Raw genomic sequence first — 27,500 nt, 5'->3', positions numbered from 1 at the left:
ACAGACAGACAGACAGAGATTGCTGGAATTATAGATAGATTATTATTATTATTATTATTATTTTTATTTCCCTTGCCAAAGGAGAAGGTATTGCATTTAGGTTCGTTTGTTTGTTTGTCCGCACAGAACTTTCGTGTTTTTCTCCACAATCACTTGTCGGATTGAGACGAAATTTTCACCATTGGTGCAACTACTCATGTAGAATGTTTTAGTGATACGTATGATGTCATAGGTCACGTGGTGTGGCAGCTATATTGGAAAACGGGAAAACTTTGGACCTCTGTATCTCTGAAACCACACCAAGGAAAAAATTGAAACTTGGCACATGGCAAGTTCTCTTCATGGGGAATGAGCTTGATTTTTATTTTCTGACGTCATAGGTGCCCTCATTATGACTTCATCTTTGCATATGTCGAACACCACATTCGATCGGTATGAAAAATTTTGAGGGTCATCTCGGGATAAAATGGTCCACAGAAAAAAAAAAATTATTCAGTCATCGGTCAGGTGATTCGGCAGCAATATTGTTGAAAAAAAAAAAAACATTCTAAAATCATCTCTGAAATGGCTGAACAAATCGAGGCGAAACTTTACACCTCTGACCGCCTTCACATTAACCAAGGTCCATGAGACACAAAAGGTTCACACATATATCATATATAGGTATCATGTATATCATTATATATATACTGTATCTATGTATATATGTATGTCAAATGGTTAGCAGCCATATTGGATTAACCCTAAAACTTGTAAAAATACACCACTCAAAATAAGTCATGGCGATGGTCTGCAATCTCTGATTGCTCTTTTTCTTATTAGTATTATTATTATTAGTATTATTATTGTTAATCCGATCAGAATTATTAATGTTTTTTTTGTTGTGGCAATATTATTATTATGCCATTATCATTACGCCATTTTCATCAGGTGGAATTGATAAATCTGTGGTTGTAATAAATTTTTATTGCGGTAGGTGTGCGGACCAGTGACTCTTAACCGATGCACCGTCCATGTTTAAATATACATTTACATCCAACTTACTCCACATTTCCCTCAGACGGGTATTAAACAATGCTGGCGACATTTACGCATGGGGTTATGCATATAATAAAGGTCACAATTGGGCCATAAGGGTGTTGGGGGGGGGGGAAATCTCACACATTACACTTTAAGCCATTAGCATTTGGCTCTCATTCGAGCCTCAACTTTGTACATCCCCCCCCCCCCCCAAAAAAAAAGGCCATGTCCAGGAGAAATAATATACCAGACTCCAAGATACAAGTTATAAACAATCCATATGACGGCCACATATAATCTGATGGCTACAAAAATCGGACACGCATTGGGATACATCATTCATGTGTGAAGACTCATTTAAGCGACTTTATTAGCTAAAGAACGTGCAACCTAAATAAAGGCCTAACAAGTCGAGACTGATCGGATCCGTTAGTCTGTGGTGGATGCAATAAGTATAGAATGCCTCAAGTGTTTCCTCCAAATTTCTTTAAATTTATTGTTAAACAACAGTGGTGACAAAAGGTAATTATCCATTGGATATAATTGACTGAATAACTTGTGGTTATAATGTTTTTCACTTCTTGTAAGTGTGCCCAATGAAATGCCACGATAAGATATTTATACATCTTTACATGAAGTTCGTCCAAGGTGGAAAACCCCTTTGGGGGAAGGGGGGGAGGGCAAATGAGGTCGCTTACAACCTCCATCGTGTGACTCTTGGTCCCTCTGGGATAAGTAACGACCGATTGTATCACGGTCAGATAGACAGACGGACACGCACGCCAAATTGTGTCTGTATTTTTGTGCGATTGTGCCATTCACCTCATTCCTTCCATCCATCCCTTTAATATCATATTTTCACCCACATGTCCTCACATGGCACCCTCATGATCACTTTCCTCCTTTTGATGGAGATTTAAATGAACTCCTTGCTGGCAGGGTTAATTTCCCAATTGGGAAATCTATAAAAGAAAAACACCAAACAGCAAGGGGAATAAACACAAACTTTTCTGATTCGTAATCCACGAAACTCACATTGATCCGTGTTCTGCTTTGGGTCCTCTGAGGTGCTTTCAAAGATTATCAGATATGGTGATTGTTTGCATGTTTGAAGTTAATGGTTTAAAAAAAACCCAATAATATTAGAGCAGGAACCCAGAACTTTTAATTATGTTCAAAGTGCCGAAACATTTGACCTCATGGATTGATGGGGCCATCCTCTGACACCACGAAAATGCTTCTCTGCCGGGTCTGGGTCATGGCTTTCCCCCCAAAATCACCTAGTGACGCCATTACCGAAAATCCTATTTTGGTCAATATCTCCAAAACTGTGCATGATAATATGGCAAAAACAGTGTCTACACCCATGTTTTCTTGGTCAATGGTCACAATGGCAACAGTTTACTGCAAGAAAATGTGCACTTCACCCTGAAACTCTGCAACTTGTCGAGCCATTTTCCTTCAGACGGAAAATAGCGCTATTCTATAACAGTAGGCCTACCTGTTCTGAATCTTCTCTGCATTACTTGGCTTCTCCATCACTTTCATCACTGACCTCACTTCAAGCATTGTCTGATTCTTCATCCATGGACGTAACTCCCACGCTGTCCCGGTCATCCATAGGTGGGTCTATGAGGGACTCTGAGACTGAACCTCCTGGGTACCAATCTGGTCTAAAGCTGTTTTTAGTCAACTCCCAACCATAGTCTGTGGGACTCGCCCCACCAGTTGGATCAGTCTTGTCAGCCCTGTTCCACATTCTTACCACTTGCTGGGCTCTTTTGATATATTTGCCAAGTGCTTTGGTGCATGGGGGAAGAGAGGCACAGTTTATCTTCCTTATTCTGGTGAGAGGCCGTTTCTCATTACCACCACTCATGTGTATGTATGCTTTGTATCAGGATTCATTTATGTCAGAGGTTTTGAAGCCATAAAGTTAGCAGAAAAAGGAGGTAACAGCTGAAATATCTACTTCCTCAGATGTCAGAGATGGCAATGCCATCACATGAGCTGCATCTGACTCCAGCCACTGTAAGTACTTCACTTTGCCCTTTCTGAAGAAACACGATGTGAAGTCACAACCATTTAGGGCATGAAAGCCAATTATTGCTTCAGTGATACCAGGCTGTTTCTTCTCAAGAATGGCAGCTAGCTTGGAGACACCGATGTTCCTTTGGTGGTTGTCAGATCCATCGTCCATGATGATGCTGATCCCTTCTGACATTCCAGAAAGCCCAAGCAGAACATGGACATCCTTCTCAGTGGACCTTACCAGAATGTTACCAGTGGAAATGCTGTTTGCGTGAAAAGCAATGAGGGTAATCGGTCTCTTCGTGTTGACATTGGAGGTGATTTGATTCCTCTATTTGCAGTAGATCATCGATCATCATCTTTGATGGATGGTGACTGTGACTTGTCGAGAACAAAATGGATTTGCTCTCCACGACTCAAACAAACCTTCGCCAAAAGATCCCTAACCTTGGTTGCGTATGTGGACTTGCTATGCTGCAGCACGGTTACACGGAGAAGGATGCCACCATCAGTCACTGTGGTTGTGATTTAGGGGAGATTGATGTCCACGAGAACAACTTCCTGTCTGTTTTCAATTGTTTTTGTGAGAGCTTCCTCGTTCATTTTAAGGTGAGTCGAAAGCAAAATGGGTCAACAGTTATGGGCGAGCGTAAGAAGCACCTCAGTGATGGGGTAGCTCGGAATATGGTGTAGGTTAAGTGCATCACTTGTCTTGGCTGTAACAGCGAACATTCGTCCAAAGACATCCCTGACTCCCTCTGCCCCATTCATTTTCCTGTACTGCAGTTTTAGATGCCTTTACATTCGTTGGAGCAAAGTAAATTTGTTGTCATTATAACCACTGACCATGAAAACATGGGTGCAGACACCATACTTGTCATGTTATCATGCATAGTTTTGGAGATATTGACAAAAATAGGTTTTTCAGTCATGGCGTTACTAATTCGGTGATTTGGGAGGAAAGCCACTCCCTAAACCCGGCAACGCATTGTTGTAATGTCGGGGGATGGTTCCGTCAGTCCATGTGATCATACATTTTGGCGCTTTAAACATAATTAAAAGTTCTGAGCTCCTTGTTTAAATGTAGATTTGGATGAGATTCCCAGAAAGGATGTTAAATCTGTGTGCTGTGCAGGAATTGTGGAAATTACTGTGATATGGAAGAAAAAAAAACTCGTACATGGATGCACAAAATAACCAAACATTGGTGAAAAGAAGGAAGATGGAGCAATTTCTTTGAAAGTTGATGATAATGGTGTTTAGACCAACAAATAAACAATTTATTCAAATTGGAGCCAAATGAATATTGAGGAAGTGCAGAAAGTAACCGAACCAACATTATATTCCATTTGTCATCACCAGCAATTCACAACAACCGGACTAAGGTGGCTGTGAAGACCATGAAACCCGGCACAATGTCCTCCGAGGCCTTCCTATCCGAAGCAAACATCATGAAGACGTTGCAGCACCCACGGCTGGTGCGCCTGTTTGCGGTGGTGAGCAGTGAGCCCATCTGCATCATCACTGAGTACATGGAAAATGGTGAGGTTCATAGTCCCTTACCTTGCTATTCATCCCATTCTTATTTCATCAAATTGATATGTTGTGCATGGCCAAAAATTTAAACATTAGCATGGTAGTCTCAATGTTGTGGTACACAATGGCAATTTGTCGCAGAAAGCTGAGTAAACAAAGGTCGCGTTTTTGTTTTTGTTTGTTTAAAAAAAAAGAAATACCTGATCGGGGCTCGTGGAAGAGCTAGAATGGAAGGGAACACAATGGAAAGGGGGATAACACCAACAGCGGAGTGGACGTGAGAGTAAGATGGAGGGGAGGGGGAGGGAGGATGCATGGGAGTGAACAAGCTCCACACAAGTTGAATGAAACACAGCAAGAAGAGGAAGGGGAAAGTGGGGATCAAATGAAAATGAACAAATCAACTAACAAAAAAAAGGGATAAGGAGGGATGACTTCATGTAGTGCTGAACAGCTGTCTTGAAACCCTGGAGGGGAAGAATGTGACTGAACTAACAGGAAGTTGGTTTCACAGGCCAGAGAAAAGTGGGACAAATATGCGTACATGAGCAGTGAGCCTGGATTTTGGGAGTTCAACAAGAAGAGGGTTACTGGCAGATCTGCACAAATCTGGGAGTGACAGAGCCAAAAGAGGGCAGAGGGTGCAAGACCAAAAAGGGGGTGATGGAACACAGCGGCCACCAACCTGTCTGCGATGTGAAAGTAGCAGGCTTCGAGACTTTCATCATAGGAGATCCCAATGATTTTGTCGGCCTTGCTTTCCACAGCATCAAGAAAGGCCAAGGTGTGAGGCAGGGGCACCAGCCCAGTAAGTCATCAAGCTGCGAATGAAGGCTTCATGGGTTGGCAAAAGTTAACGTTGGCCAAGGAAATACCTTGCATGATTCAGGATGCCCAGTCAGCAGCTGGCTTTGGAGGCCATCTTGGAAATATGGGCTGCCCTTTGAAAGGTCATGGCTGATGATGAGGCCCAAAAGCGTTTTTGAAAGCACGAGCATCATCGTGGGTAAACCCAGTCGAACAAAACCTTGTAGCCTGACTACCTGTTCATGAGAGAGACCTCAAGAGTTTTGTGTCTGTCTGTTTCTATCTGTCTGTCCCTCTCTCTGTGACGTATTTCACTCGAATGAACCTATCGGTTGAATTGTCCACCAACACTAGCTTCAATAAAGTGTAGTACTCCTTTTAAATTTTAGTTCAACTGTTACTCTTTTTCCAGCTTCCAGGGCAGGGGCATTGGAATTGATTATTTTTGCGATGCTCTCGGAGTTTAATCAGACTCGGTTCCGTAATCTTTGGAGCGTCCGGTTTGAGTCTAAGAAATCGGCAGTTCGAAAGCAAACACTTAGAAATGGTATGTGCTGCTTCCTTGCTTGATGCTCATCATTTGAAAGGATAGCGCATGGACAAAGAACCATATGTTGGCAAACAATGTGCAGGCTTTGATGGGCCCTAATGGCCTATTCCTACATTTTAAGTTCCTGTCCCGTTTGGCTATGCCTTTGTGGTGGTACCGTAAACATCCAGAGGCAGTCATTTCCACTCTGCTGTCATGGCATATCAATATTATCGATTCTGCAAAAACTTTGATGAAGTTTGGAGTTGGACAAAGTGCAAACGAACCAAACTCGGTCATTGCAACAAAGTTCCTGTAAATTGCTGCTTTTGCTTCCAGGCTGCGGAGATTACATCATCTTACTTGTGGTGCTTCAGTCACAAACCCACTTGTGCTCTGTGTATGGCAAGCATGAACATATTTTTTTTTTGAGTGGCACCCTCCAAACAACATAAGCTCTCATCGTATTTGCCGGATGGGAATTGTAATAACAGAGACCAGGATTTGGTGAAAATGAACATCGAAATTCGAACACTTATCAAATTCAGAGGAAGGCCAGATTTGACAACCAATATCCCTCGTGTTACTGGACCACAAACATGTTGGTAATCTGAATATCAAACTTGTTATGTTGTTTGACTTGTATTTCCTCGCTTTCCTGTTCATAGTGGTCTCCCTGTTCGATGCGCGGTCCCCGTTAGACGTGACCCCCTCGCTATCCTTTTGGAGTTGTCCTTTGTTGACCAATTTGTGATGCTTAACCTCATTTCAACTTTTGAACATTTCAAGGTATTCTGTGTCCCTTATTTGCTGTGAGGACTTTCAACGAACCCTTGGACAGCTTTGTATTGCAGCTAGTTTCTAATTCCTGGTATATGTTCTTCTCTCTCCCCCTCTCCTTCCCTCTCCGTTTGCTCTGTCGCTGGTGTGATGTCCATTTTCCTCAGATTCTCGGTTTTATTTCGGCCTTGGTATTTTCCCACTTTTTATTTCTGGATTATTCGCAATTGTAATCCATTTCATTCACTGTGTCAATTTCATAATGGCGAGAGTGGTGGGCTTGGGATCCTAGGATCCTGAGTTGAAATCCCACTTGGCTGTTGAATTAATACCAGGTGGGGTTGACTCAGCCTGTCATCCTTCTGAGGTCGGCAAAATGAGTACCAGCTTGCTGGTATCCTGCGTCGGAGTGATGACCCATTCAGGATTGTGTCCAGTAGCCAAGGAGACTGCTTAAGCAGCACCAACGCTCTGCACAGCGTCTGGTCCCAATGAATGGATGGATGGATGGATCAATTTCATGGCTCTTCATTAAGCCTGGTAATTGTGGAAAAGACTTTACAATCCGATTAGCCACATCAGGTGTCTAATCTGGTTGTTTAGGGTCGCCATGATTCGTGAGACTTGTGTTTGAGTTTGACGCCTCTGAAGACTCCTCATTGAACTGCCACGTGTTGTGATCTTATTACAGGCAGCCTCCTGGATTTTTTGAGGAGTACGGAAGGAAGCTGCCTTCAGCTAAACAAGTTCATTGACATGTCTGCACAGGTGAGACGTCGAGGCTCATCAAATACATTTCAAACCTTACAGGTGACAGACAATTCTGTCAGAAATTAACGGGATTGCCTGTGTTTTGGGGTTCCTAACTGTGATTAGTTAAAGCATCCATGATTAACTTGAATTTCCATTTGTGTCCAGTGTTCAAAGTTAACGTATTGGATATAATTTTATGCTTGCGCTGCAGATTTGTACGATATCTTAAAAGCATTTTCTTTTGGGATGCTCGTATATGGCATCCTTTTATGTTTGAGAATCAAAACCTTTCTGTCATGACATCCAGCACAGTGACCTTGGGATTTTGTCACTGCATTTCATTGTAACCTCATATGACCTCGTATAGGAATTTGTGACCTCAAGATGGACCGGAGGACTCTGCACAAAAAGACAAAAACTTGCTTTCCCTTGAACAAGGGCACAACAGGATGGTGTGGGTCGTAAATTGACCACACGTGTGTAGTAGCCTCGGTCATATTGTCGTCTGATTGCTGATAAGGATGCAAGCGGTCGAACTGTGCACGCTCTCCACTGCTCGTTTGTATTCTCCATGAATCGCTTGCTTGCGGCAGAGACATTTGAACGGACATTCAAGGGAAGCACAGATACCTTTTATGGGTTCCGCATGTTCATGTAACGTGTGGCTCTCTTGCATTTGATCCTTTTAGGTCACACTTAGTGTTATGCTATGAATGCAAATATTTCACATTTATAAATGCACCAAAATTAATTTATCAGTGACGATACCCCACCCAATGCCCTCTTTTTTTCTTTTTTTTCCCTGAACACACCACCGATTGCAATACGAACTAGAACGACACTCGGTAGAGTGCATACCCTCAGCAGGTTGAGCAGCTTGGTTTGTACCCCATCGATAGGCCGGATCTGCATCGGGTCCTGAACCAAAATCGAATCGGCTTCTTCTTGTCTTCCATCCAATTCATCCACCAAGTTTTGGCATTCATCCACAACTTTTTGAAATATTGGCCTCTGTATCATTTTTGGCCCGATTTCTCAAAGTTGAATAATCACTTCAATAAATTAAACTATTTTTATTGTCTGTATCTGTATCCAGATCTTGACCAAAGTCGAAGGTATTCATCCTCGTCACACTCCCAACTTTTCTACCAAATTTCATTTTGTACTTTGTGAAGTTTCTGCCAAATTTTTGAATATAATGAATAGATGGTCCATAATTAACAGTGTCGTGCATCGGGTCGTGAATTATTTATTTATTATTGCACTCAATTGCTGTTCGAATACATACAAGTGAGTTGACAAGATGGTGTGCAGGTAACACACTTACCTGTGAGCTGCCAAGTCTGGGTTTGATTCCCCACCTGACTATAAAACTCTCCCGATTGGTGGTTACCAGGGCGGGTGTTGCATCACGGTGCACTTCTTCCTTCCAATGGACATTAAGTCTGGTGTCCCATGTTCTGGCATGAGTTTGTTGATGTTAATGATTCTGTGGTGTTCTACCAACAGCCAGGTGGTGCACACCTGTGAATGACTACGTACCAGTGAGATTTGGTTGTTGTTTTTGATGCAGTTTTTGTTTCTATGAAAAAAAAAACAACCTTTGCTTGAAATCCTGTGCTGTCGATTTGCCATTGAAATGCAAGAGGGAAGACTTATTGTATTTTCCATGTATTTTTTTTATTTCCTTGTATTTTCCACCCACAAATGTAGTATTTTATTTTATTTTATTTTTTAATGTGTGGCACAGGCCCAAATGCACGTTTGTGGTGACATCATCCTGATTCACTGCACAATGACATCACTGTGGTGTTGTCGGTGATGTCACTGGTGTACCCCATGGTTATCCCATGGTGATATTTTTAGATGGTTCATGGAAGTGAAATGCCTAACATCGTTTTTGTTCAGTGTGTGGCCATAAAGATCTCAAATTTGTTGCCATGTTTTTTGCCTGAACGAGAAACGACATCGTATAGCCCTGTGGCTCAGGTCAAAGGTCCATTTTGAATGGAAATCAATGGCTGCATGTGGATTCTTTCGCACAACAATGTTCTTTCACACACGGCCTTGTCATGCTTTAACTGCTGCCAAAGTATCGCCTTAACTCCTCATCCATAAACTATTCGCGATCCTCGTCACCCCTCAATTGCTGGTGATCCTCCTTGTCTCTAATTCCTCGCAATCCTCACCATGCATCAAAATCCTCATGATCCTCATTATCCCTCAATTCCTCGAGATCTTCATTATCCATCATTTCCTCGTTGATCCTCATTATCCCTCAATTCCTCGTGATCTTCATTGTCCATCATTTCCTCGTGATCCTCATTATCCCTCAATTCCTCGTGATCTTCATTATCCATCAATTCCTCGTGATCCTCATTATCCCTCAATTCTTTGTGATCCTCATTATCCCTCAATTCTTTGTGATCCTCATTATCCATCAATTCCTCTTGATCGTCATTATCCATCAGTTCTTCATTATCCCTCAATTTCTCGTGATCTTCATTATCCATCACTTCCTCATGATCTTCATTATCCATCAATTCCTCGTGATCCTCATTATCCCTCAATTCTTTGTGATCCTCATTATCCCTCAATTCTTTGTGATCCTCATTATCCATCAATTCCTCTTGATCGTCATTATCCATCAGTTCCTCATTATCCCTCAATTTCTCGTGATCTTCATTATCCATCAATTCTTTGTGATACTCATTATCCATCAATTCCTCTTGATCATCATTATCCATCAGTTCCTCATTATCCCTCAATTTCTCGTGATCCTCATTATCCCTCAATTCCTCGTGATCCTCATTATCCATCAATTCCTCGTGATCCTCATTGGCCAAAAATTCCTGGTGATCCTCATTATCCATCAATTCCTCGTGATCCTCATTATCCATCAATTCCTCGTGATCCTCATTGGCCATAAATTCCTGGTGATCCTCATTATCCATCAATTTCTTGTGAGCCTCATTATCCATCAATTCCTTGTGATCGTCATTATCCATCATTTCCTCGTGACCCTCATTATCCATCAATTCATTGTGATCCTCCTTATCCATCAATTCATTGTGATCCTCCTTATCCATCAATTCATTGTGATCCTCCTTATCCATCAATTCATTGCGATCCTCCTTATCAATCAATTCATTGCGATCCTCCTTATCCATCAATTCATTGCGATCCTCCTTATCCATCAATTCATTGCGATCCTCCTTATCCATCAATTCATTGCGATCCTCCTTATCCATCAATTCATTGCGATCCTCCTTATCCATCAATTCATTGCGATCCTCCTTATCCATCTATTCATTGCGATCCTCCTTATCCATCAATTCATTGCGATCCTCCTTATCCATCAATTCATTGCGATCCTCCTTATCCATCAATTCATTGCGATCCTCCTTATCCATCAATTCATTGCGATCCTCCTTATCCATCAATTCATTGCGATCCTCCTTATCCATCAATTCATTGCGATCCTCCTTATCCATCAATTCATTGCGATCCTCCTTATCCATCAATTCCTCGTGATCCTCATTATCCCTCAATTAATCGTGAACCTCATTGTTCATCAATTCCTCGTGACACTCATTATCCCTCAATTAATTGTTATCCTCCTGATCCATCAATTCCTCAGGATCCTCCTTATCCATCAGTTCCTCAGGATCATCTTTATCTATCAGTTTCTCAGGATCATCTTTATCCATCAGTCCCTCAGGATCCTCTTTATTCCTCAGTCCTTCAGTATCCTCATCCCCTCAATTCCCGCAGTATGATCCTCTTTATCCCTCAAGTCCCTCAGTATCCTCCTTGCCCTCATCAATTCCTGTGAGGATGTGAGTCATCACCAAGAAGAAGAAAGAAAGGAAAAAGAAGATTGACAGTTTTGAAATGTGATGTTGGAGACTAATGTTGAAAATTCCATGGACTGCACGAATAACCCTGTACATTAGAAGCGATGATGGTGAAACTGAAACGGTCATGCTTGGGACACACGCATGCAGAAAACGAAAATCTGGAGACATCAACCTTGCTGGGGATTGACGGAAGAGGCAGACCTTGTATGCGTTACATTGATGGGGTAAAGGCTTAAACCAAACTTTGTCAGAGCTTTTTGTAGCAGTCCAGGATCGGTATGTTTGGAGACATTTGATCATGAATGTCCACCAGAAGTCGGACATGACTCGACAGAACGAGATAACTTTATAACTGTACTATCTATAGCTGTTTTAATTATTTATTTATTTTCCTTTGCACCTTTGTTGTTGTTATTGTTATGTTTTTGCTTTTTTACGTTCGGTAATTATTGGGTTTTTTTGGGGGGAGGGAGGGGTTGGTGTCTTTTCTTTGTTTTTGGATCTCTTTAATCATCGGCTTAGAGGGAGCGGTGGTGTGGCAGTAGGATTAGTGGGAAGTAATTAAAGATGGCATAAATGAGAAAATAAAGGACTTGAGTGAGCGGAATGCAACAGGTTATTTGTGGTGATTTTAAATGCTGATGAGGCTTGGGAAAGAGGAAATGACGGAGAATGAAGGGGGTTTCAAATAACAGTAGAGGAGACTTTGGAGCATACGGAACAGAACATAACAAAACTAGAACGGTAATTCGTAGAGCACATACGTCCGCCAGGCTGAACATTTTATGTTTTGTATCCCACTGATAGGCCGGATCTGGATCTGGATCTGAACCTGAACCAAAATCTAATCGGCTTGTTAGCTAACCAACCTATCCACAGTTTTGTCATCACCTGGCCACATTTTTTTTGAGGTATCATGCTACACGGTATATCGTGTTTGGCCCCATCTCTCAATTTTGAAGAATCACTTAAAAATTGCAGGATCCGGATCCGGATCTTCACCAAAATCTAATCAATTTGTCCTTGTTACACACCCAACCTGTCCACCAGTTTCGTCCAAATTCGTCTATAACTTTTATGAGATATTCTGCTGACAGACAGACAGACACCCACAAACAAATTTTTGTCATAATCTGTTCATAACATTTTTAATTATCATGCTGAATTTTGTCTTTGGTCCCATCTCATAATACATGACTTTTAAAATGACATTCCACGCCAGAATGCTCAGTGTGCATGCACAGAAACCCCAGAAAATGCCGGTGTTCGGGACACCAGAAAGTATATCATGTGTGTGAGATAAGGATGGCGACATGAAATGGATCGCAAAGCTTTTATAAGAAGCCGAAAATTCTTGTATCCAGATCCAGATCTTCACCCCAAATCTCATCAATTTGTCTTTTCACCCCCAACCTGACCACCAAATTTCGTTTGAATCCATACACAACTTTTTGTGATATCCTGCTTACAGATGGACGGACAGTGCCTATCCACCTTTGGTGGCTGAGGAAGCAATAAGAGCACAGTTGGAGGTGGAGAAACACATCAACAACAAGATAGAGGGATACTTGGTGGAAGAATTGCCAAAGGAAACAATGAGAACAAAGGGAGGGGGGGAGGACATGATGGGAAACAAGCTGGATACAAACTCTAACACAATAGGAAGTGGAAGGGAAAACTGGATGAAACAGAAATGGAAACAACATTAAAATGAAGATGAGGGAGAGGAGGTTGGGTTGGGAGGGGGGGGGGGACGCAATAACTTGGAAAGTAAGAGGTGGGCTTGGAGATGCTTTACAAAGGTAGAAAAGATAAAATATCATGAGGGTTCATTGTGGGCGGGGGCGGGGGGTGGGGGTGAGATCTGAGGTGCTTGTGAAGAGCCATCTTAAAGCCTTGGAGGAAATAATGGGAATGAACCAACTGAGGAAGTTAGTTCCACAGGTAAGAGAAAAAGAGGGACAAATGTGTGGACGTGAATAGTGAGCCTGAATTTATTTTGGGAGTTTCATCAGAAGTGGATGACTATGTGCGCTCTGCAGAAACCTGAAAGGGGGCAGTTGGGGGAGCGGGTGACGTTAATGTGTGACGTGTGAGGTCATATTTGAGGTATTAGCCCAACTACCGAGTCAAAATAAAGAAAAGGATGAAAGAGCAAATATGACACAGTAATAAATAGCAAATGAAGATGAAATATCTGGGACACTAGTTCTGTTGAGGAAGCCCAAAAATATGGCAAGACCTGCAAGTCGACGAGACCGAGAGAAGAGGTGGCCGTTTGTGAACAAAGCGTCATCGTGCGAAATTCGCTTTGGTAACTTTACTTTAATTCAACAAAGTTAGGTCGCGGTCACTTTGAAATAGAGGCCGAAAGGGAAGAAGCATGACATTGGAACTCCTACTGTTGTATTTTGTCGGGTTTATTTGAGTTTGCATTGCATTGTTTGCATTCGTGCTTCGTCGATTGGTGATCACCTTTGTGGTATCATGTTGAGCAGGTGGCTGAGGGCATGGAGTTTCTGGAGAAGAAGAAGTTTGTGCATCGCGACCTCCGTGCGGCCAACATCCTCGTGAATGACCAGATCATGTGCAAGATCGCCGACTTTGGGCTGGCAAGAGTCATCAACGACAATGAGTACAAGGCACAGGAAGGTCAGGAATTGTCCCTTAAGATGTCCGTTTTAGCGGTTGTACACAATGGAGACACTGTTGGTAAAATCAGAATAAAAGCACACCGCAATGGCTCACTTCAGAGTTGTGACTTATGTGCACAGGAGCCAAGTTTCCTGTAAGATGGACTGCACCTGAAGCTATCAACTTCAGCAGCTTCACAGTGAAGTCGGATGTTTGGTCTTTTGGAGTTCTGATTTCGGAGATATTCACCTTCGGCAGGATTCCTTACCCTGGTAAATGCCCGTTCTTGAGTCGTGTCTCTTATCTTTCTGTGGTCACATGGCTTTGGCAGGAAACCTCACAAAGGAGGCGCCACGAGGGGCAGTCGCTCTTGGTATTAAGATTATGGAGTAGTAGTGTGACTCGTTTGGGAAAAATATCTTCACGTGGAAATAATTGCTTAAAGCTCGGTCACCCAGCCAGAGAAACATTCGTTATCTCGAAGGTGTGAGGGGCACCACCAGTAAAAATATATCCTTAAGTTTCCCGGAAAGGGACCCGAGGGAATACCACAAACAGGATCCTAGCGCCTTGGTAGGTTGCCATTCCATCTCCTGAAACCCACCCACGTGTGGAGATAGCAGTCAACAACAACTGGCACGTATGTGTGTACGTACACACACACACACACACACACTCACACACACACACTCACACACACACACTCACACACACACACTCACACACTCACACACACACACACACTCACACACTCACACACTCACACACACACACACACACACACTCACACACACACACACACTCACACACACACACACACACACACACACTCACACACTCACACACTCACACACACACACACTGTTCTCACTCTCAGGGTGACCAATTGAGACCTGAGTGACCAACTGAGTGTCAATGGGGACCTCCAACAGCACATGGCCAATTAAGTTGTTAATACAAGTCCATCACCCACCCTGTCCTCATGACCATTGTCCTGTCTGCTTTGTTGTTTGTACTTGATTGCTTAAAAAACATTTTTTTTATTTTTTGTCTCATGAACAATGTAATGCTGGAGAATGACTGCTGCCTATGAAACAGCAGTGTGAACATGAATACAGCACTCACTGTTGTATTACCAGTTCTGCATATCTGATACACATGAAGACTTCACTTCTCCTTCCCATGTCGTTTTCTTTGAGTTTCCTTTAAAATGTGTTTTTCCATAGATTTATGGCAATATCACCTCCAAGAGGGACATGGTTGTGAGTTTGTCGATGCCCAATCGAACCGCTCATGCTCAGATCATTCTTACCTTGTTTTGTCTCAGAATGTTACGTTTACTGTGCAGCACAGGCTGAAAGTATGTGTGGTATCTATATTGTATTAAAGTGCCCCATACCTTCACCCTCACTCGCTCCCCTTCCAAAGGACTAGTCTCTGGGAGTGTTACACAACAAACTATTTCAGTATTGTTGGTTGACCTATCACTAATGGGATAAAAACCTTTGTAACATGAATCTTTTTTCCAGGTTTTACTCCAGATATTACCACGGGTAATGGTGCATTTTGTGAGTAAGCTAGTTGTTTTGTACACTGGTCGGTGTGCTTTGGTCCGGTGAACGTGTGTGACTGTATCATTTCGGCCTGCAGGGATGACCCACCCAGAGTTGATACGGAAAATTGAGTTTGGGTACCGCATGCCTCAGCCGGAGAATGTACCTTCGGACATCTATGCTCTCATGCTAGAATGCTGGCACGAATACCCCGAGACGAGACCGACCTTCGAACACCTCAAGAACGTGTTGGAGGACTTTTACACGGCTACTGAAGCCCAGTACCAGCCGTCCTTTTGACCCTGTGATACTGTGCATGGTTCATGGCGGTTTCTCTACACGGTCCTGTGTGACCGTTTGTGGTGCGGAGAGGGTCGGTGAGGATGTGATTATTTGACTTGCATTCCATATGCCAGCACCATTGTGTGACGTTTCAGATGGAATGAAGCCAATCCAGTGAATTTCAGTAATCCAAAGCAGAACTTTAAAATCTGTAGATCTGTGTCACACAAGTACTTCAGGTGAACTGTAATCTGTGCACATACATGTACAATCAGCTGTGCATTCAAATGCTCACTTGCAATTGCATCTAATTATTCTAAAACTAGCAAAAGAGAAACCTTCAACATAATTGCTCGGTGCCTAATTGGAAAAAAGAATAATTCATCAGAAATGCAAAAGGCGCATCGAAACTGTCAAACTCGACCCCAATAAATTGTCGACAGTGCACGACAGATCACGTGCCATTGACCAGGACTGAAAGTCCTTTATGTCATCATCCAGTAGCACCCCCATTGTGATGTCATTACAGTGCGATTGTGATCGCCCGGTCCGATCGCACTGCCTGGATATCGAGGCGTACATTTGAACCTCACGCCTTACGAGGTTTGTACGTGTCGTGATATCCTCGTTATTCTCCAAGCTGGACCATCGCCTCTTAACCGGCCTCATCGATTGACAGCCCTCAGTGATTAACCAGCCTGATTGATTAACCGGCCTCATCGATTAACCAGCCTGATCGGATTAACTACCCTGGACGATTAACCAGCCTGACCGGAATAACTACCCTGGATGATTAACCAGCCTGATCGGAATAACTGCCCTCAGCGATTAAACATCCTGATTGATTAGCCAGTTTCATTGATGAACTGGCTTCATTGATTCGCTGCCTCATTGATTAACTAGTTTGATTGATTCGTCAGTCACTCACCCTGATAGTTTCGCCGGCTTTGGTGATTAGCCAGCCTGATCATCAACTGCTTTGATCAATTAGCCAGTCTCATGGATAATTATCAGGCCCCATTGATTAACTGGTTTGTTTGATTAGCCGGCCTGTTCAATTGACTGATTTGGTTGATTATTATTCAGCCTGATCGATGAGTTGTTGTCGTAGATTCGCCAATGTGATCGATTTGCTAGCCTGATTGATTTTCCGGCCTCATTGATTGTAACAGTGCATGAAATGAACAGGACGTTGAACAATGTATGCCAACCACACTGGGAAGCGATGAGAAGCTTACATTTCAGGTATTAATCCTTCGTCCTGCTCATTTTTCGATTATCCGGTACGAACTTACTTGGAGAAGCAAATTGTGTTTTGCTCAATTTTTTTTTTGGTGGAATTCCATTTAAAGGAATCTAAGAGGTATTAAAGTCGGGGACAGGTATCGGGGTGGAACGCTGTTACGTTACCTGGTGATGTGTAAGAGATTGACACGTTATCGCACTTGCACGTTATTAACAAGTACTCTTTTTCTTCAATTCAAAAATGGTTTCAAAGTTTTCTTTTTCCATATAATTATTTATATTTTCCAGTAGTTCAGAAGAATAAAAATACTTTTCCCAAGTACAAAACATTGTTTTGCATATCTTTGACTCAAACCTACTTGGTAAAAAGAATGGAAAGTGTTTAACTTGTGGAACAAAGTGATGTTTATCGATGGTTGATATATATATATATATATATATATATATATATATATATATATTTATTTATATATATATATATATATATATATATATATATATATATATATTTATTTATATATATATATATATATATATATATATATTTTTTTTTTGTGGAGGCCATTCAGCCCATCGTGCCTGTGCAAACACCGCACCAACCCAAGATAATTTTAATTAATGAAAGAAAATTTTTTTTTGTATATATATATATTTTTTTGTTGTAATTTATTTATTTTTAATTTTTATTTTCTTCCTCTCGGAGAGGGGGCATGGGCTTGGTTAAAAACACACATCAACCACACAACCCCCCTTAATAAGACCCCCACCAAGAGCACTCCATACACAATCACCCATCAATACTCAAACTACCTAAAAGTCCTGTCAACATCCCCATACCACTCTATCTCCATAACTTCCAGGTACCTGTCTAATTCTAATTTAAACTTACCTACTTTTTCTGCTGCCACTACCCTTCCAGGGAGACCATTCCATGCATTAATATAACTACTCTCTGAGTAAAAGTCCCCTGCCTTACAACCATCTTAACTCTCCTCTTCTTTACTCAGGCTATGGCCCCTGGTCCTATCACTGTCTACTCTGTTGAATAATTAATCTGCACTTATTTTATCTACACCTTTCATTATCTTAAACATCTGTATCATATCTTCTCGCAACTACCTCCTTTTTAGTGAATAAAGCCCTATCTCCTTCAACCGTTCATAGTTGAGTCAAGCTAGGCCCGGAATCAATCTCATCGCCCTACGCTGAACCTTCTCTATGCATCTATGTCCTTCCGGAACTGTGGTGACCAAAACTGCACACAATATTTTAGATGTTGCCCTCACTAAATTCCTGAACAATGTTAACACCACCTCTTTTGATTTATAATTGATTCCCCTCCGAATGCAACCCAAAACCCTATTTGCTTTACCTTGAGCTGCTTGGCATTGTGCTGCCTGCTTACCTCCCATATCCATTACCACCCCCAGATCCTTCTCTTGTGTGACACGCTCCAAAATTACCCCTTGCTTCCTGTAATCTCTATTTTCCTTGTTCTTTCCCATGCACAACACCTTACACTTGCTCAGGTTAAATTCCATCTGCCAATCTTTTGCCCAATCTATGCAAGTATCAATACTTTCCTGTATCTGATCACCACCCCCTCTGCTATCCACCTTACATCCAAGCTTTGTATCATCCGCAAATTTGGAAAGCTTACTCTTCACCCCACTCTCCAAATCGTTGATGTAAATATTGAATAGTAATGGTCCGAGTACTGATCCCTGAGGTACTCCGCTACTTACATCTTCCCAGCAAGACAACCTCCCACTCAGAACCACTCTTTGCTTCCTATTATTAAGCCAGGTTGCAATCCAATTAGCGACCTGACCAGCCACTCCACAAGCCTTCACTTTGGCTAACAACCTCCAATGTGGTACTTTATCAAATACCTTCTTAAAGTCTCGATATACTATGTCCACTGCCTTTCCCTCATCCGCCAAATCAGACACTGCCTCATAGAACTCTAAAATATTTGTTAAACAGGAACTACCTTTGGTAAACCCATGCTGACTCCCTTTAATTAGATTGTATTTATTGAAATGGTTCCTCATCCGGTCTTTAATTCATGTCTCCAACACCTTCCCCACAACTGAAGTCAAACTTACAGGTCTATAGTTTCCCAATTCTTCTCTGGATCCTTTCTTAAATAATGGTGTTACATTTGCTCCTCTCCAATCCTCCGGTACCTGTCCTGACTCCAGTGAACTATTGAACATTTCCGTCAACATCTCGCTTACCTGCTCAGCCACCTCCATCAATACTCTCGGGTGCATGTTATCTGTACCCGGAGCCTTATCTACTCTTAGATTACCGAGCTGTTCCTTTACTTCCTCCACTCCAACCTGGATCTTCTGTAAAAGCCCTTCCTCCCCTCCTCTATTGATACTCTCAGCTATTGGCAATTCTCCTGACTGTTCTTGTGTAAAAGTTGAAGAAAAATACCTTTTTAATAAGCCTGCTATCTCACCTTCATCAATGGGCCCACACTGGTCCGAACCTGTTCTCTTCCTCTGATATACTTAAAGAAAGCCTTGCTGTTATGTTTAATATTCTTCACCACGTCCTTCTCGTACTCTCTTTTTGGGTTGATTGTTTTACTTTAGTTGAACCGTAGAGAGTGCATGGTTGATTTCCACGTGAACCCTAAACTTAATCCCTTACTACATGGTTTGTATTTTTCTCACACCTCATCTTACTCTTCTGTCTCTCTCTCTCTATTTGCTGTGCTTGTAATCGCAGTGAATAATTTGTATCCGTTTTTATGATGTAATTTCGTTCCATTCGTGAAACTCCTCTTGGGATACTTACCTTGATAGCTTGAAATGTAACTGATGGACTCTGTGCACAGCTCGATCCATGTTTACTCGTGCCATCTTCAAGTGTCTTCCATTTATCATTGTAACTGCATGGTGTGTCGGTGGTGATCTTGGTATCCTCTCTGATATCACCACTGAGTCCATCAGGGCATGTCAATGATTTTTGTATGCATATATTACTCTGTGTGTGTCTCTCTCTCTTTCTCTCTCTCTCTCTCTTTCTCTCTCTCTCTCTCTCTCTCTCTCTCTCTCTCTCTCTCTCTCTCTCTCTCTCTCTCTCTCTCTCTCTCTCTCTCTCTGTCTCTCTGTCTCTCTGTCTCTCTGTCTCTCTGTCTCTCTGTCTCTCTGTCTCTCTGTCTCTCTGTCTCTCTGTCTCTCTGTCTCTCTGTCTCTCTGTCTCTCTGTCTCTCTGTCTCTCTGTCTCTCTGTCTCTCTGTCTCTCTGTCTCTCTGTCTCTCTGTCTCTCTGTCTCTCTGTCTCTCTGTCTCTCTGTCTCTCTGTCTCTCTGTCTCTCTGTCTCTCTGTCTCTCTGTCTCTCTGTCTCTCTGTCTCTCTGTCTCTCTGTCTCTCTGTCTCTCTGTCTCTCTGTCTCTCTGTCTCTCTCTCCTGGCTGTTGGTGAGTGGAGTGTCACGGCGGCTGTGTGGTCTTGGTGAGCTGTGATCTGCCCTGTTTTTGCACCTTTCTATCCCCTTTCACATCGTTTTTCACCTCCCTTCCTTTGTTTCCTTCTACGCATCGTTATTTGTGCTCCCACCCTCCCCTCTTCCCTCCCCTCTTCGTTAGACCTCGCGCTCCGGCCTTCCCTCACGCCGTCCTCACCCCACCCCACCCATCTGTCCTTGTTATTTCACGGTTTGCCCTTCGGTTCATCTCTTCCCCTCCCCCTCCCCATCCCCACCCCCTGTTTTATCCTCGCATACCTTTTCCCCCGAGATAGAGAGAGAAAGAGCCCACAGTTTCTTGTGGATAGCTTTTAGTTGGCGGCCCATCCTGGCCCTTCAACTGATCGTTTTTTTTTCCTCACTGTAGCTGTGTTTATCCCTTTGGAAACCTGTTTCGGCTCGTATTTAATTACTGCACGAGAGCAATCGCCCCTCCTCCCCCTTCCTGTCTCTCTCTCCCTTCCTAAACATGACTTCTTATTCCCGTTATTCGGCATTTGAAGCATCAACAAGAAAACATGGCGTCGTCTGTGTCGCACCCGACGACGTCAGCGTCGAGGATCTCGTTATCGCTCCGGGAAACATAGTCGGTACTGACAAAGTTCGTGCAGCTTCACGAATGAACAAACGTGTGGTAATCTTCGTGTCTGAGACAGAACTGGTTCATGAAATTGTATCGACCGGACTATCAACAGATGACTGACATTTCGTGCTCGTCTCCCCTCTGGACACACCGGCCGTGAAGGTCATGATCTCGAACGCTCCTCTTTTCCTGAAGAATCAGACACTGATCTCCGAATTATCTCGTTATGGTTCTGTGGTTTCTCAAATCACCATGTTACCTTCACGAAGCCAGGACGATCGGACGAAGCATGTGATGTCTTTTCGGAGACAAGCTTATGTGGTGCTTCCTCCCTCTAACGCTGAACGAACCTTGAACATCGTTTTAAAACTCAAAATTGATAATCATGATTACCGAGTCTACGTAACCACTGACACCTTGAAATGTTTCGAATGTGGTAATTTCGAACACTTGAAACGATCTTGCCCAAAGTCAACCTTGTCGAACGATGAAACAAACGTCGTCAACAACTATACGTCTTCTTCTTCTTCGACTGTGAAGGAAGCGAATCCCGTGTCCGGTAATAAGGCCCAGGCCTCCCAACCCGATAGTCTAAACAGCAAAACGAATGTTTGGGATGGTTTCACCATAGTTTCATCAAGAAAGAGAAAGACTTTACCTGATGGTCGTTTAACCCAGAAGAAGGCGGCATTTACAAACGAGGAATCTGTCGGTAATGTTCCCGCAGTTGTGACTGACATCACTCTACAAGGCCTACCCGGAATGGACCCGGAATGGACCCGGACCCCGCTACCTACGGCCAACAAGTTCACCCTACTTGCCGGTGAGGACATCGATGTCTCCCTTACAGAGACCACTTTACCTGTTATTGCAGTGAAGAATGCTGTTTCACTCGTTAAAAACTCTCCTATGGGAAAGTCCATTGACGGTGATACACAGACCACGAGTGATGATCCTGCGTCACTTTGGTAAATGTTAACCCTGAATCCTTGTCAGCAGGAAATAGCGAAACAAATGTTAACCCTGAATCCTTGTCAGCAGGAAATAGCGAAACAAATGTTAACCCTGAATCCTTGTCAGCGCGAAATAGTGAAACAAATGTTAACCCTGTTACTGCTACCATCTCATCACGTGGTGAAGCTGGAAACGCAGGAAATGTTAAAATGGATGTTTTACGAGAGACCCCCAAAGTACTGTATACCTCCACGCCGTTGGAGGTCGATAACACCGTTACGATCGAGGGAAGCGATATCGCTACATCCACTGATGGTGTTTCTGTTTCATCAACTCCCCCGATCATTTCCATTACTTCACCAGGAGATGTTCCCACAATGGAAGAGCACATAGACCTGGTAACCAGTACAGATCCGTGTATCAATACTGATGACAGTATCGATATGCAGGACTGTACAAACTTGTGTGACTCGGAAACTAAAACCGACTCTGATGAATCTGACCTGGAGGAAGCAAATAGGAACAGTCAGGTGGAAACGGTGGAGAAGCTCACCAGTCTTACCCCCCCCCCCCTGAACAAATAAGACTCTTCTTACAAAATACATACAGGAAACGCAATATAAACCTGACGGAATACTTTCCAGATCTACCGTCCTTCCTTGAGTGTGTTCAGGCTATCGTACGTAAGCCTGACTTATCCGGTTTCCACCAGACACACTGTCACCGCTTAAAAAAAATTGATTGCCAAGGCGAAAAGGGATCCTAATCAATTATCCCACTTCTGATCTTATTCTTAGAAACTATTATTTTCCTCATGGCCAGTTTCAAGATTGGAACAATGAATATTAATGGTGGTGGGAGTCCGCTCCGCAAGATCATAATTAAACAGTTGGTAGAGGTCAACTGTCTTGACATAGCTTTGTTACAAGAGACCCATGCTGTCCGATCTGTTCAGGCTCAGTGGCAACTATTTATGGACAAGGAATGTTTCTTCAGTAACAACTCCACGTCGAAGGCAGGCATCATGTTTGTCTTAGGGAAACATTTCCATCCGTCCAGCCTTAAATTTATGAGTATTATTGATGGACACCTTGCCTCCGTGACCTTCTCTATCAATCAGATCAAGTTCACAATTCTCAATGTGTACGCTCCAAGCAAAAATGACGAGCGGATCTCCTTTTTCCCCGAACTGAGAAAATTCCTGCAAACACTGGATTTGCAGACTTGTCTAATTATTGGTGGCGATTTTAACTGTACTGTCAATGCTTCATTTGACCGGAACGGGCCGGAACCCGAACCATGTACCGCAAAACTTTTTGCAAACATCATTGCGAAACATAATCTTCATGATATTTGGCGCGTGCAGCGCCCTTCTGATCGGTCTTGTACATGGTGTCGTTGTTTAAACAACCACATCTCACTTGTGAGGCTTGATCGCATCTATATAAATTCTCATTTATTACATGGAGTTTATAAATCCGATATCGTGCCTTCTGGTTTCTCTGACCATTCCCTAGCTCGAGTCTATATTCAACTCTCTAAACCAGGTTCAGGGAGCTCCCATTGGAAATTCAATAACAGTTTACTAGAAAACCTCAACTTCATTCAGGCCTTTGAATCCTTCTGGACGGCTCTCCTAGAACAGAAGCGAAGCTGTTCCGTTAACCCGTTGATATGGTGGGATTTAGTAAAAACCCAAATTAAAGGGTTCTGTCAACAGTATCGTTTTTTCTCAACAAGGGCTGACCATGAAGTTAAGAAAATATTACAGTTAGAGTTTTTACAACTCCAACGAGTCATCGGACAAAATTAATAGTAACATACAAAATACCTTCACTGAGAAACAGTCCTTATTAAAGGAAATAACCGAGAGGAATGCACGTGGTGCCTTAGTTCGGATGAGGGTGCGACACCTGAATGAGGCAGACGTACCAACCAAGTACTTCTTTTCCTTAGAGAAACGTCTTCCCAGTAAACAGCTTTCTCAGCTGCGATTAGCAGATTCATCCATTACCTTTACACAATCAGAAATCAAACTTTTCGTGAAGGAATACTTTTCGAAAATATATTCAATGGAACAAATAAATCCTGTCAGTGTCGCCACTATCTCCGAAGGCCTGCCAGTGTTGTGTTAAGATGGGTGTTCCCAACTGGAAAGACCCATCACCTTGGATGAACTTGGCACTGCCCTGCACGGCCTTGCCATTGGGAAAGCACCTAGATTGGATGGACTTACAACCGAATTTTACAAGAAGTTTTGGCAATTATTGGGTCCAGAACTCATTAACACCTTGAACGCAAGCTGCCAGCGTGGAGAGCTACCTCGGAGTTGCCGACGAGCTCTTCTTACCCTCATCCAAAAAAAGGGAGACATACTGAGTATTGAAAATTGGCGTCCTATCTCCCTGTTATGTACGGACTATAAGATATTGTTACGGCTCTGGAAATTCGCAATACACCATAAAGGGTCCTTGGATCAGTTATGACACTAAGTTCATGTGTAGTTAGTCCACACCTGTTGTTTAGACGGAATATGTGTGATTCATCCGGGCTGCGATGCTTTGAGTTCGCCATTTTTCTTTCTCTATCGTTATTTTGGATCCAACAACCTCAAACCAACCAACGACAACTGCAAAAAAGAAATCTGCACGAGTGCGTGGGTTTGCGCACCCCTCTGCGATGCCAAGGCTGGCATGGGAAGGGGGGGCAGGGCAGCTCCCTCCCCATTGGTGCAGGCCCCGCGTGAGGTGGTTGGAGTGGGGGCACGCCCCCCTTCGAGAGCCTTCTGGAAACGCCTCGAAGGGAGGTGGAGCCGCGAACGGGGAAGGCCATTGAAGCCTACGCTAAACCATGAACCATAAACTACGCTAAACCAGAACGGAGCCCCGCCTTACAAAAGGCAAATGGACGCGAGGCTCTCTCTCTATGATCATGGCTCATGTTGGCTGTAGCTCTCTCTCTCTCTCTCTCTGATCGTGGCTCATGTTGGCTGTAGCTCTCTCTCTCTCTCTCTCTCCAAAAAGGCTCGATCTCTCTCGCTCTCTCTCTCCAAAAAGGCTCAGTCTCTCTCCTTAGGTCTCGCTCTCCAAAGCGCTCCCTTCCTCCTCTCTCGTTCCCGCGCTCGTGGCCCGGCACGGCCTGTTGGTGGAGACGCGGACGCGAGGTGCCGCAGTGCGACCTGTGGTGGACCTGCGCGTCCGGACGAGGGGTGCCGGAGAGGGTTCGCCGGCCGCGTGGGAGGCCGGAACCAGGCGCGACCGCGCTGACGTTAGTAGGAGAGGAGGACTCGACGGTCCATGAGGGAAGTCACTTCTTTTCTTTTCTTTTCGGGCTTTTGTATGTGTGTTTATGGCGCCAGTCCGACAAGGAAAACCTGTACAAGTGACTGTGCTGTAAATAATTGCCTTTTATTCGGTCGTAGTGTTTTCCTTTGTTCCTATTTGCCTGCTTTTGTTCCTATTTGCCTGCTTACGTGTGTGAAATAAAAGTGTGCTTGTCCAATTGTTTCCCTGTTTCGCTTTGTCCTTTCCTTTGTTGAATCTCCATCTTGCATCACGTGAGGGATTGATAGTGGGTTTAAAACACCCGGTAACCAATCTGAACCGTCAAAGTCGACGATAACTCCGCTCGGTTATTCCTGTAGCACGGAACGAGCCGCTTAAGCGGTTCGTGTCTGGAGTCGACCTGTGGCGTGGAACAACCCCTCGGTAGGTTACCCGTGCGAGTACTTAGGTATATCGACTTTCGGCGATTCACCCTATTTCGCGCGGGTAGAATGCGGACTGGGTTGTGGTGAGGTTAAACCCCCACCCGCGACTAGCTCCTTGGCGATAGTTCCAGGAGGGTCACGACTGAATTGTCCGTTCCGGTGGGCGACGCGTTACGATTCGAGTTACGTGGCCGATCGCACGCCGGGCGGGCGAAATTCGTAACTATTTTCAAAAGCCCTGGCATCGCGACTTACTCCTTATTTATCCTCGTTGTTGAAAGAAGACCAATGTTACTGTGTCCCAAAACGTTCTATTTATGACAACATCTCCCTTGTGAGAGACATCATTGAACTGTGCGAGGAAAACCCTAAAGATTTAGGACTTCTTCTCCTCGATCAGGAGAAAGCCTTTGACCGTGTTGACCATCGGTACCTTTTCGAAGTACTTCAGCGGTTTGGACTTGGTTCAACCTTCATCTCTTATATTAAAATACTTCTTCTTCTTCTTCTTCTTTCGGCTGCTCCCGTTTGGGGTCGCCACAGCGGATCATCCGTATGATCCGCATAGTGATTTGGCACATGTTTTACGCCGGATGCCCTTCCTGACGCAACCCTGGTCGCCTCTTACGACACAGGGATATGGTACACCTATTTTAACCGGGGTATACACCGGCCCAGTATACTGGTACTCATTTCGCTGACCTCGGAAGGATGACAGGCTGAGTCAACCCCCTGGTGTATTAATTCAGTGGTCCAACGGGGCTTGAACTCAGGACCTTTTGGATCCCAAGCCGCTGCCCTAACCACTGCGCCAACACCAGGCTCTCTTATATTAAAATACTATACAATAATATTTATAGTGTGTTTAAGATAAACGATGAACTTGTTGCACCTTTGTCTCTTAACAAGGGAATTAGACAAGGTTGCCCTCTTTCCAGGTTGCTTTATGCTCTCTCCATCGAACCCCGACTGGTTTATTTGCACTGTGGACGAACAGGGGTTTGTTTCTCCCAGCTTGAACGGCCCATCAAGGTGCTGGCATTCGCCGAAGACGTATGTGTATTCGTACAAGATATCAATGACGTTAACATCGTTCGTTATTGTTTGTCCTTCTTTGAAAAGGCTTCTTCAGCCAAAGTAAATTGGAACAAAACGAGTGCCCTTTGGCTCGGTCCGTTGTGCTACTTGGCGCCAAGACTTCCTGCTCCACTGTCATGGGCCAATGATGGTGTGAAATACCTTGGAGTGTTCTTAGGTAATAATACCACAGTAGCAAAAAATTGGGCTGGTCTGCTTGAGTTTGTTGAGGGTAAATTGCAAAAATGGAAAGGTCTGATCACACAACTGTCATATTTTGGAAGGGTCTTGGTCATCAACACACTGGTGGCCTCCACCTTATGGCACAGGTTCTTCGTGCTGCATCCTCCAGCGGCATTGCTTCAACAGCTCCAGAAGTGCTTTGTGTCCTTTTTCTGGGACGGAAAACACTGGCTGCGACCTGGGGTCCTCAGTTTACCACTGACCGATGGAGGACAAGGCCTGGTCGACATAAAAAACCGGCTAATGGCCTTTCGACTCTCGGTTGCTTTTCGCATGCTATACACGCGACCCTCTCCACCATGGGTCAACGTCGCTAGTCACCTTTTGCAACAGGCTGGGAGGCTTAGGCTATGACCACTCTCTTTTCCTGATGGACCTTTCCAAAATCAACACATCCCCCCTCTCTGGTTTCTATCAGAGCA

The 27,500-nt window shown here is 43.6% G+C and overlaps 1 protein-coding gene across 1 annotated transcript in view; it reads left to right on the top strand.

Moving 5' to 3' along the window:
• Positions 1-17,357, top strand: part of LOC147035435 (tyrosine-protein kinase HCK-like) — a 54,111-nt gene extending 36,754 nt beyond the window's left edge. The window contains exons 9-13 of the mRNA XM_085898272.1: positions 4,414-4,593; positions 7,395-7,471; positions 13,815-13,968; positions 14,091-14,222; positions 15,601-17,357. Of these exons, the coding sequence (XP_085754398.1) occupies positions 4,414-4,593; positions 7,395-7,471; positions 13,815-13,968; positions 14,091-14,222; positions 15,601-15,803 (746 nt within the window). The 3' untranslated portion in view covers positions 15,804-17,357. The remainder of the gene's footprint in view (positions 1-4,413; positions 4,594-7,394; positions 7,472-13,814; positions 13,969-14,090; positions 14,223-15,600) is intronic.
• The last annotated feature ends 10,143 nt before the right edge of the window (positions 17,358-27,500 follow it).

The sequence above is a fragment of the Eptatretus burgeri genome, chromosome 1 (assembly GCF_056783735.1).
Source record: "Eptatretus burgeri isolate ZD-2024b chromosome 1, Ebu_testis_v1, whole genome shotgun sequence".
Classification (NCBI taxonomy): Eukaryota; Metazoa; Chordata; class Myxini; order Myxiniformes; family Myxinidae; genus Eptatretus; species Eptatretus burgeri.
Note: the sequence above shows the minus strand (reverse complement) of the source record. Positions and strands in the feature narration are given on the sequence as shown.